This window comes from Microchirus variegatus (genome assembly GCF_963457635.1).
Source record: "Microchirus variegatus genome assembly, chromosome: 14".
Classification (NCBI taxonomy): domain Eukaryota; kingdom Metazoa; phylum Chordata; class Actinopteri; order Pleuronectiformes; family Soleidae; genus Microchirus; species Microchirus variegatus.
Window position 1 is genome coordinate 18,145,531 of NC_139815.1, and position 12,357 is coordinate 18,157,887.

Sequence of the window (12,357 nt, forward strand, 5' to 3'; positions counted from 1 at the left end):
AAGTATTACCAGTTTAAATCTGCACAAATTCTTTGGAGCCATCCAACTGTTGCAGGAGATGATTAATAATTAAGTGAGCTCTCATCTAGTCAAACCTCAAATGAAATGATGTGGATCGAAATAGATCTAACACTATAACGGGTTTGTTTACATCCGTTTTAAATAATGAATGGATGGATTGAATAACTGCAATTAACAAAAATAGCCAAAAGGTTTGTAATTAACATGACTTCATTCTTATTAATAGATTATGAACCGTCTGTTCTCCTTCCAGACCGTACCAGAACATCACAGAGTTCGAGGGGCAGGATGGCTGTGGCTCCAACAGCTGGAACATGGTGGATGTGGAGCTGAGACCAGAAAAGGACTCCGACCCCGGAGTTTTGCTGTCTGCCCTGAAACCCTGGACGCAGTACGCCATTTTTGTCAAAGCCATCACGCTGATGGTGGAAGACAAACATATGCCAAGTGCCAAGAGCAAGGTGGTCTACATCCGGACCAGCCCCTCAGGTAAACATTATACTCTGACAAGAGAAAGGACGCAGTCTGTAGGCTGAGAACTGAACTATATGAGCGTATAATGGACATGAGATTTCACTTGTTAAACTGTATTATTAACATACTGTCTGACAGGTAATATTCTGTTCACGTTCCTTGTTTTTTTTAATACATGTGGCACTGGAATTGGAGTAACATTTCTGATTTTGATCCTGGTGCACTGTAAAGGGATGTAGCTGAAAAGACTTTTGACTAAACACAGCTGGAATTCAAAGAGATGGACAAAATGTATTTACTAAAACTATAATACAATTAAATGAAATGCAAGACGGCTTTAAACAAATCCAGCTGCAGTGGAAAGACCCAGCAGTTCTGTGATGTCAGATGTGACATCTGCACGGGTAGAATCTGCAACCCACCCTGAAGGAGAGGGCTTTCATAGAGGCTGTTGGAAATCAGGTTTTATCAAAGGGCCATATGTGATGATACTGAGTTCAGAATTTTCTCTCTCTTTCTCAGCGCCCTCCATGCCTCAGGATGTGCGAGCATATTCTAACTCCTCAACGCAGCTGGTAGTGCGTTGGTCTCCCCCTGTCTCACCAAATGGAAACCAGACATACTACCTGGTTAGATGGCAGCAACAAGCTGAAGACAGAGAGCTGTACCAGCACAACTACTGCTCCAAAGGTATACTCTCTCGCACAAGCACGTTATGGCTCATGTGCCATATCTCCTTGCAGGTACAGAGCTAAGAGGAACAGGTTCAAGGTGTTTTCAAGGATCCCAGTAAATGAAATCACTTCTGCAAACACATGTGCACTATACCAACAAGCAAATGCTGCTGTTGCCACCTTGTGGTAATAGATGCACTGCTAATTAAGTAGTCATCAGATCAGAGGAAAACTAATAGTAAATAGAAATGTAAACTCATTATTTATCCCAAAACTTAACCAGTTCTTCAGGAAAAGAGGCTCTGCTTCATTAGGTACCAGTTTTGTTCTCCACAAGGACTACTGGTTGCAACATGTTTATGCCAGAAAATACCCTCAAGAGTAACAAATACAAGCACACACACACTCTTAAACACCCAACTTTACTGCCAGCTGTTAATCTTGTACCGGTAATGAAACCCATCCTTCTCCTCTCCCCTGCAGAGCTGAAGATCCCCATAAGGATCGCTGCTATCGGTGTGGGAGATCAGGAAGAGGACACCAAGCCTATGAAGCCAGATACTGAGGGGGCAGATAAAGGTCCGTGTTGTCCCTGCCCCAAGTCAGTGGAGGACCTGGAGGCAGAAGCTGCTGATGCCTCCTACCGAAAAGTCTTTGAAAATTTCCTGCACAACTCAATCTTTACACCACGGTAAGCTACATATTGTCATAATAAGCTATAGCTAAGGTATGCACTGACCACTATACTGTTCATCTTTATACACTTTTGGCGGAGCAGCTCTCCCTGAGTTCCTCTGATCAAATGAGCACTGACAGACTCACTCATTTCATACTAGATGGATCACCAGATGTAATCTTTGCTGTTATTGACTAGTGTTTTATGGTGTTTATTGTTTAATTCTCTTTTAGACTCTTTTGTTTTTTTTTGGTTTTTTTTCAGCATAGGAAGTTGTGGCTGCTGAAATAGCTATCATTCCACCAGGGGCACCTGAGCAGTTGTAGTAGAAGTGTAGTTGTCTTGTATTAGACCAAAGAAGCACCTGCTCTCTATCAACTGCAGTGTTTTTGGTCAAAGCTACCCTGAGAAGGACCAGAATTAGCACAAGCTATAAACAGAGCTTAAATGAGTATTTGATTTATTTATTTAGGGTCATTGTACAATAAAGCATATGTAAAAAATAAAATAATAATAAAAAAAAAATAGGATGGAGTGGGTCCAATTTATCTCTCTGTCTTTTTGCTGCTGTAGGACTCTGTGTGCTTCGTCGTACAATCAGACACCTGCATCAAATTTACTTGCACACACACAGGGTTCTGACCAGTTGATGTTGTTTAGTTTCCTGTTGCCGATGTTTTGCAGATGTTCTCGGTTCCTCTGAGAAAATCGTGGTCACCACATTGCATTTCATTTTAATCCCCCCTTAGCCTCTGCAGTGTGTCACTTTGTAAATTGGTGATGCGATTGTTTTTTGAATTTGATAGAATTGTTCGAAACTATTGGTGATAGCAAATATGATTTATGTACGAATCATTTATTTTGTTCAGTCGCTCTGAAAGAAAGATATGTTTATTTGAAAAGATGGAAATGCTTCATATTTGGCTCTCGATGAAACTAATGGTCCACATGACAAAACTTTTTTGTTGTGAGGTTATACAAAAACTCCTCTTCCCTTAAAACAAATAACATAAAATTGAACACGTATGCCTGAGGAGCAGCTTGGTAAGTTTCTGTTGCACTCTGGTCAGATGTTGTCGCAGTGGCTGTGGTATGTCACATGTTGGCTTACGCTGAATGTCGCTTTTGAAAGTGCAAAACAATTCAGCTGTTCTTTTCATTTATTGCCTACCAAGTTTAGTCCCATCTTGTGAAATTACTGCCACATGACAACGAAAGCAGCTCACTCACACGCTCAAAGCTGAATGAGAAGAATGAGGTTTTTCAATAAGTCTGGCATCTATATGAAGACTAAGATATTAATGAACAAATGCTACTTGTTTGTGATATATCATAAACCTCTATAACTCTATAAACCTTCGGCATCTTTTTGTAATGTTAAACTTTCATTTACCGTTTACTAAACAATTAAATGACTTCAAGTCATTGTTGACTTTTGGAGAGTAAAATGAATAACTATAAGTTTGATGTTTTAGTACTCACTCTGTCTCTCTTCCAGGCCACCAGATCGTCGCCGTAGAGATCTCTTTGGCATCGCCAACGCCACTCACTCCCGCCACAACCGTCAGCACACCAACAGCACCACTGTGCCTCCTCTCCAAGGCGCTGGCAACAGCAGCACCACCGCTTACGTGGAGCCAGCAGACAGGGAGTACGAGTTCAAGGAGAAATCTGTGATGGAGCGCGAGTTGCAGATCTCTGGCCTGCAGCCATTCACGGTATACCGCATTGACATACACGCCTGCAATCGACAGGTTCAGCGTTGCAGTGCAGCAGAGTTTGTCTTCTCCAGAACCAAGCCTGCAGGTTAGAAAAGAAATGCACCTGAAATGTTTTCGCAACCACAGGGTCATCTTTTCTTTTTTTTTTTTGGTTATATCAACTACTAATGATCTCAATGTTTAGTCTTTTTGGTGACCTGTTTTCCTGTGTTCTACAGAAAAGGCCGACGACATACCGGGTCCGGTGACCTGGGAGGGCCATGAGGACTGGGTGTTTCTGCGCTGGCCTGAACCTTCTCACCCCAACGGACTCATTCTGATGTACGAGATCAAGTTTAAACTAGCGACTGAGGTAAGATGACATCATTAATTAGGACCTGGTGAGTTTAAAAAGGATTAAGGAATGTGAACCTAAAATTTGACATGCATATTGTTTGATTTCTCTGTCTGTCTGAAATAAAATATATATCCTTTTCATACATGACTTCACAGACACATCTTCATTTGTCCGAACAAACATAGAAGTAAGATATCCGGTATCCAAGAGATAAAATAAAATATATAGAATAGAAACCTTTTTTGAACAAAAGTACCTCATTCCAATTAGCATATTATAAACAAATAATGTGTTGGCATATTCCAATCATAAACAAACGTACCTATCAAAAAACAAGTATGTCACTGTAATATAAATAAAGGAAATACAAATAGGCATACATAAAACGTTGCTGTCCAATAAAATTCTTGGGTGTTATGATCAGTGTGTGTGCTTTTTGAAAGAGTGGATGGTCTTGGGGAGGAAAAAAACCCTTATAATTAATCTGGTTGGGCATAATTTAATTGACCTATATCGCCTCCCTGAGGGCAAAAGGTGGAGCAGGTGGTGGCCAAGGCTTTTGCTTTGGAGAGTCGTGGAGTGAGGGAAGAGGGCAGAATAAGATATTGGACACAGAGCAGATTCACTCGGTACATAAAAAAGAGTGAAACATTAGAAACATAGTCATCAACCAAAACGATCTGCTATTTAAGTGTCAACTGGTTACATCAAGCCATATTATACAATCATCTGGCCCAGTGACGATTGATGAATCTTATTATTTATGAGCAATGAAGTAAATTAGGTTTCTCACTTTAAACTCTGTGAATATTTACTGCACTGTAAGGATTAAAAACAGCAGGCCTTGGATTCTTCTTTGGATCATCGCAACTTTTTCCATAATATGCTTTCTCTTTTTTTTTGTCTCTGTGGTGTGTGTGTGTGTCAGGCTGAAAAACACGAGTGCGTCTCTGGTCAGATGTATCAAGCCCAGCGTGGCGTTCGGCTTTCCAACCTCAGTCCGGGAAACTACTCTGTGAGAGTGAGAGCCACGTCACTGGCTGGCAACGGCTCCTGGACACAGTCTGTGGATCTTTATGTGGCTGAACGTAAGACTTGCATTCTCACTCATCGTCGCGCCGCTCTGTCTGTTCACGGTTTCTAATAATACCTAAAAGATGCTAATTATAACAATCGCTGTAATCCAAATATGTTTTGACCCAACAGGATATGAAAACGCCCTCTATGCTATGATCTTTGTTCCGGTCGCCATCATCCTCTTCATCTGCCTTTTCGTCACAATGCTGGTGGTCTTCAACAAGAAAAGGTGTGTGATTGTAGTTTTGGGTACAGAGCACCACTGTTGTTTGAATGAATGAATGATACAATATATTTCATTTTAACGAATAGAAATGTGTGTCAGAAAAATATAATATAATAGTATAAATATAAGTTTGCTTAACCTGAGTCACCAAGCTAAGCTAAATCAAACCAGCACAACTGATAACTAGAGAACTATAGAGGCATTTTCAATTTTTTTATGTAAGAATAATTTAAACGTCAATTAGGGAGAATCTTATTTTCAATGATACTGAACTTAAACAAAGATCTCAGGGAAACATCAGGCAAATCACATAAAAACCCAATCATACAAAACATAAAAACCCAATCATGCAAAAAGTCTATTACAATTTAGTGGTAAATAAAGTTCCTCTGTGTGAAAATATTTACCTAAATCTACACTTAAATTTCCTATAAATAAATGAATAAATAAAAATCCTACCCATGTGAAATAAAATACAAAAGCATGTAATACAAACTGGCGAATTACTGTAGGAAGTGAGCAAATGCCAAGCTGTAATGATCCCTTTAGGAATAATCTCTGCAAATGTTTTAATCTTGAGTCACTTATTGCTCCATCAAATTGCTGTAATCCCTGTATGCTTTGAAAGGGAAATGTTTGGAAAGTGTGCATGCATTTGGACATAGAGGTGTATTGTATAAGTTTGTGTGTTTGTAAATGCTTTTTTTTTGTTGTTTTGGAGCAGGAACAGTGACCGTCTTGGGAATGGAGTCCTGTATGCCTCTGTCAACCCCGAGTACTTCAGTGCTGCAGAAAGTGGGTGGAATTGTTTTGTGTGTTGTCAGGAACTGAATTGAAAAGGTATTTCTCGGTATAAAGACCTCATTTGACATTTCATTTCATTCTGTGTAGTGTACGTACCAGACGAATGGGAGGTGGCGCGGGAGAAGATCGCCCTCAGCCGCGAGCTCGGCCAGGGCTCGTTCGGCATGGTGTACGAGGGCTTGGCAAAGGGCGTGGTCAAGGACGAGCCAGAGACGAGAGTCGCCATCAAGACCGTCAACGAGTCGGCCAGCATGAGGGAGAGGATCGAGTTTCTCAACGAAGCCTCCGTCATGAAAGAGTTTAACTGTCACCATGTGGTGCGTAAACACACACAAATGCACACATTCAAGAGATCAGAATGATGGAAAAAAAACAAAAAAAACAAGGTCATATCCTTTTCTAGGAGACAAGGTTGTGCATTCATTCTTCATGTCTCATGGTGATGTGCTGCGTTCATTGCAGGTCCGTCTCCTGGGAGTGGTTTCTCAGGGCCAGCCCACTCTGGTTATCATGGAGCTGATGACACGAGGAGACCTGAAGAGTTACCTACGCTCCCTCCGACCTAAAGAGGTACTGTCTGATTTATTATCTTTTTTTTTTTGCCCCAACCAAGTCACCAGAAATGTGTAGAGACAAATGGTGTTGATCAGCCTCCCTTTTCAGGGTAATGGTTTATCATGGTGATGATGTTTTGGTGGTTTTGGTGGTTTTATTATAGTGAGTTAATGAAAATTAAACATCTAGCCTTTATTTCTCTATTACCTCTTTGTTGTAGTTGAGCGTATTAAAAACAAATCATAATAATAAAAATAAACATCTTGCACATTATTTTTAAATAGTGGAAGACAGCAGCAGTGTTTAGTAGTGCCATCTTGGGCATAATCGATTCATCTGTGTATTATTTTATCGGTCGAATACTTGTTTGTTCCCTTAAATGTTGAAAAATGTCCATCGGAATATTAACATGTAAGAAGCTGGAATATCTGAAAGCTTGTATTTATTATTGTGAAGTGATATTATTATTGATTATCACAATAGTTGGGCAATTCATTTAGTAATTGATTAATAATGGGATTCAACTAGTGCTATAAAGGGAAGAAGCTGTGTTTCTCCTTGGATTTTTCAAGCTGTGATAGTCCTTTGCCTGCTTCCAGGACTTCAAGACATTTGATGACTTACTTAAAACATGATAAATGGAGTCGTCTAACATTTGGAGGAATTCCAGAAAAAAGAAGTGGAATGATAAGAAGCCTCTATGAATTTGCTGAGTAAAGCTGCAGTGCAGGGTAATTCTATCATAGCCACAGAGGTTTGAGATTCTTTACAAAATAAGAGACAGAAATTCCAAGTAGAACATGTGCATTTCCCCCCAGAAAATGCAGAGTCATCTTGTGGTGTGTTTTTCTGTCTCTGTGTTATAATAGTCTGGAAAATTTAGTCGGTGTTGGTGAAATTTAGTCGGTGTCGGTGAAAAAAAAAATCCCTCGGCCCAGATTTCTGAAATTCTTACTCAGCATTCTCAACTGATTAACCCTATCCTGTACACAGATAACACAAATATTATAATAATCATCAAGACCTTGTTATTTATGGAGATACTGACAATTCTGTCCTGTTTGTCTGTCTATCTCTAGCAACAGTGGTCGAGCCTATCTCTCCCTCCACTGAAAAAGATGCTTCAGATGGCAGGACAGATCGCCGATGGAATGGCGTACCTCAACGCCAACAAGTTTGTCCACAGAGATCTAGCAGCCAGGAACTGCATGGTGGCCGAGGACTTCGCCGTTAAAATAGGAGGTAAAGCACCACGGGGAGGTCAGAGTTCACTGCCACCTACAAAACTGAAACGGGTGATGATCAAGACACAAAAGTCATCACATTAATATAATCTACACAGGTAGACAAAACATTAACGTATGTATAATCCAGAATTGGATTGGTACAAGAGAGTTGTCCTAGTCTACATGCTGTTGTTCATCTGGGCAACACACTCGACCATAAGTTCCTCCCAATAAAAACTGGAGGTAAAGCGCTTTGTGTGGTCATCATGACTACAAAAGGCACAGTATAAATACGGACCATTTGCTTCCTGTCGTATATGTCTCATAAAACTGAATAATTTCAAATGTTTAAACTCTTTGAGAAATGAATTGAACTTAAATTACTTTTAGAGTGTGGCATTTTACAGGTTTATTATACCAGCACAGATTATGCCTACACAAAGGATAGGTTCAGACTGCAGGCATGTCAATTTTTATTTTATGTCAGTTCTTTTTGCACTTTTTTTGCACTATTTTTTAAAAGTAATCAAGAGGTGCATCGTCTTGCTCTACAGATGTCATTGTGCAGAACTCACAATAAGAACTCCAAGGACAGTAGAGACAGATATTGCATAAGACAATTTTAACTCTGATTCGTGCAGCCAGAGCGTTCAGACCGAGTGAACGCCACTAGAGTTCACTTTCTCCAACACTCACACAATAGCAGACTCTGTCTCAGCGACCCTCTTTCACATCTTGATTCAGGTGAACAGCAAAAACCTGAAACTGGGTCAGCGTGCTGAACGATCTGCATTGTTCAACTTAACGAGCCTCTAGACAGGTTTTTCAGCCTTCGGAGGCTAAATGCCTGGATTTTTCCACCAGACAGTCAGAACTGAAGAAGCCTCTTAGATGAGAGATGACATTGTCAGTGCTTGACTTCTCTTTGTGTGTGTTTGTGTGTATTCGTAGATTTCGGCATGACCAGAGATATCTATGAGACAGATTACTACCGCAAAGGTGGCAAGGGTTTGCTCCCCGTGCGCTGGATGTCACCAGAGTCTCTGAAAGACGGAGTCTTCACCACTAACTCTGATGTTTGGTAAGCAAACCTGCAAACAAACAAACAAACATGGGGACCTAATTGTCTGCGTGTACTGCTCTCAGAAAATGTCTTTTGATCATAATTGTGATAATGGAAGACACACTTGTTTACCCCCTACCGTCATTTCCTCTCCATAGGTCGTTCGGGGTTGTACTGTGGGAGATTGCCACTCTGGCAGAGCAGCCCTACCAGGGTCTGTCCAATGAGCAGGTTCTGCGCTTTGTCATGGAGGGCGGGCTTCTGGACAAACCTCAGAACTGTCCTGACATGCTGTAAGAGACGCACACACACACACACACTAATTTATTAGCACCTCAAGCTAACTGCCAGCAGCAAACATTCTCTCTTCTTGCTTTGTGTCCTGATTATCATTTCTGCTTTACTAGTTAGTCCCTTCTATTCATTCTCACAGCTATTGAAACAATTCTAGATATCTGCGGCCTGTTTGTCACTATGGGCTCTTTTGACTTCTGTGATGTGCTTGCACTCAATCTGAAAAAGGCCCCATCAAAGGAGTAGTGAATGTGGAAAATTTATTTGGCCACCGACCACAAAACACTGACGATAGGGGAGTCATGAGGAGAACAAATGTGAAGCTGCAAGGGGTTTGCTGTGAGAATGATGATCTTCATTTGTGCTGGTGAGAGGGAGTGTGCTGTTTATGTGTGCGCAATCAAGTTAATATCAAATGATTCTGTTTATAAGGTGGTGTGCTTTATTTGAATTACTCAGCACTTTGTGACAGCTGCACTGTACATCTAACTCCAGTGGCTCACATTAGTGTCTATCCCTTGCCAGCCGCGCCCCGGGTAGATTATACCGCCCATCGGACCTAAAGTCTGCAATTACAGCGGCATTATGGTGTCGCCGTTGAGAGAGATAGCAGCCACTGTGTTTATCAGCCAATAAGAAGTTGAGGAGAGAACTACTTTCTTCTTCACTGACATTGTTAAAGTTGAACACGGGGTCTTAAAAAGTATTAAAAGTTGATGAATCAATTTGGAAAATTAAGGCCTTTAAAAAGTATTAAAATTTCATGAGGTATAACATTTTGTCCATAGAGTTTGACTGCAAAAAGTATGCATGAATGTATTTATTTTCCTCCCTGCTTTTGTTAAAAACAATGATGCATAGGCATGCTCCCTGTAAGATCGGCTCGGGGCCGTGCGCGTGCGCGTGACGTCACACATCTTGTGACAGTGAACATGCAGCAAGTGTTACTTGTTTATTTTAATAAACCATGCCTTTGGTTTAATTTATTCTTTCATGCTTTGTTCCTTTCCAGCTTATGAGTTCCTTCGTAATGTTGTGCTCTGTAGATTTAGTTTAGTCTTGTAAGTTTGTGTTGCCGATTACAGCTTGAAGGGTGATAAGGTCTTAAAATATTTTGAGAAGGTCTTAAAAGTCTTAAAAGCTCCTGTGTCACACTGACTGACCTAACCTTTGTGTGGTTTGTGTGTAGGTTCGAGCTGATGCGAATGTGTTGGCAGTACAATCCTAAGATGCGGCCCGCTTTTGTGGAGATCATCAGCAGCATAAAGGACGAACTCGAACCGTCTTTCAAAGAGGTTAGTTTCTTCTACAGCGCTGATCACAAGCCAACCGAAAACCCACAACAGGTCCACTTGGAGAAAATGGACACCATGGATGACGTTCCCCTGGACCCCCCTTCTTCCACACAGCCGCAGCCACCCCCCACCCCCCAACAGACCCCACCCTCACCGAGCTCAGAGGTTCCACCTGCCCCGTCACTAAGCCCCGCCTCCCCTTCCTTTCCCTGTACGTCAGCTGCTGCCATGGACAAGCAAGCGTCCACCCAGCAGGCGGCCAACGGGCTGTCGGGTCCAAGTCTCGCAGCAGGATCGGGGCTCGGGACAAGTGCAGGTGTTGCAATGCGGCCGTCTTTGGAAGAACTGCCGCCGTATGCGCACATGAACGGAGGGCGCAAAAATGAACGTGCCATGCCCCTCCCGCAGTCCTCTGCCTGCTGATAGGACAGGGACACCCACCAGACTGCAAACCCTGCCTCCTGCTGCTCAACAGAGGCCGATGTCACAGTGGGGCATATCTCTCTTTGTTTTTTTGTTTGTTATTTTTAGATAAGACACTACCGTCTACCAGCTGGGTGTGGCTACTCGGTGAGGAGCAAAGACTCACAGGAAGGTGGAGAAAGAAATGTTATTTCATGCTCTGCTGTAACTCCACACACTTTTTTTTCCATATTATTTAACTTTTGGTTTCTACCAGCTGGCTGTCAGGTATGACACTGCCCTTGCTGCTGAGTGAAGGAAAGGAAAAAGTGATATAAAAAAAAAAAAAAAAGAATTGGGAGAAATCTCAGTATCTCTCTCTCTGTTAATAGCTGAACTTATTTTATAAATTGTTGTTTGCTACTTTTTTATATGTATTTCCAAATGGGAAAAGGCCTTTATAAAAGACATGGCGTTTTGATGGCTTTTGGGCGGGCATTATGGTGAAGCATATCAAATGAAAAAAGAGGTCAGTGTCTCCCTCAGTCGTCTTGTGCTCTGCAGGCTGGGTGTCCACGTAATGCCAGGTTAACAGCCAGTCTGCTGAAACTTAACAACCAGAGGGAGAGAGGTCAAATCTGCCAAACTCGTTGCCAAAATTTGATCTGTTTTCACACGGTTCTGACGTCCCTCTACAGTCTTGCATCACTCCTTGTGTTGCTATTCAATATTGTACAGCTCCTCTATTCTATCAGATTGATATCGTAGACCTTGAAGTTAGATCGGCGCGTCTGAAATCGAGCCACATCCAGTCACAGTGCTGTTTATTTACAGTTTAACTGCCAAATCCAATCAGCAAAGAAGCAAAAAAAGAAAGAAATAAAGATGAAGATTGCAAAGGGAAATGTATAAAAATGGGGGGAAACAACTCTAGTTGTATGTCTCAGTTGGGTTGTGCTCAATGCTCAGAGGCATCCTTGCTACATACAAAGTTTTTTTGGACTAGATAGTCACCTTACATTAACACCATCTCAACATGGGCAGAGCATTTATGTACACCAGTAATTTGTGTCACTTTTTTAACTTTTATATGGTTGGAGACATTTATTGTGTACAGAAAGAGGCTGCTATTCTTTATTTCTCTTGTGGTTGTAATATAGTTAATAAATATATATATATATATATATATATATATACACACATATATATACGTATATATATATATATACACGCATATATAAAAAGAGAACTCCTTCAGGTTGGATCTATGAACGTTTTCCACTACAGTCCATTTTTATATACATATATATCTGACCTAGTTTCATTTCTGTGTTTGACAATTCACCTTGTGTTTTCAAAAGCACTGCAATGGTTACGTCCCTTCCATCAGATTAGAGGACGAGTAGTGCCAGTGACCATCAGTGTTCTCCCAGGACATGTTAAGACCTCAGTCCTCTAAGGTTTGGACTGGACCAGCTCTACCCATCATCATCCTTGGAGGTCAAACATCAA

General features: G+C 41.2%; 1 protein-coding gene across 1 annotated transcript in view; it reads left to right on the forward strand.

Annotated features, from left to right (window-relative positions):
• igf1rb (insulin-like growth factor 1b receptor) overlaps positions 1-10,866 on the forward strand; it is a gene marked incomplete at both ends in the record, with an annotated part of 35,898 nt that extends 25,032 nt beyond the window's left edge. The window contains 14 exons of the mRNA XM_083900642.1: positions 275-510; positions 1,018-1,185; positions 1,653-1,860; positions 3,344-3,651; positions 3,785-3,918; positions 4,832-4,991; positions 5,110-5,209; positions 5,931-6,001; positions 6,098-6,327; positions 6,473-6,580; positions 7,645-7,807; positions 8,743-8,872; positions 9,013-9,147; positions 10,338-10,866. Of these exons, the coding sequence (XP_083756768.1) occupies positions 275-510; positions 1,018-1,185; positions 1,653-1,860; positions 3,344-3,651; positions 3,785-3,918; positions 4,832-4,991; positions 5,110-5,209; positions 5,931-6,001; positions 6,098-6,327; positions 6,473-6,580; positions 7,645-7,807; positions 8,743-8,872; positions 9,013-9,147; positions 10,338-10,866 (2,680 nt within the window). The remainder of the gene's footprint in view (positions 1-274; positions 511-1,017; positions 1,186-1,652; positions 1,861-3,343; positions 3,652-3,784; positions 3,919-4,831; positions 4,992-5,109; positions 5,210-5,930; positions 6,002-6,097; positions 6,328-6,472; positions 6,581-7,644; positions 7,808-8,742; positions 8,873-9,012; positions 9,148-10,337) is intronic.
• Positions 10,867-12,357: the final 1,491 nt, after the last annotated feature.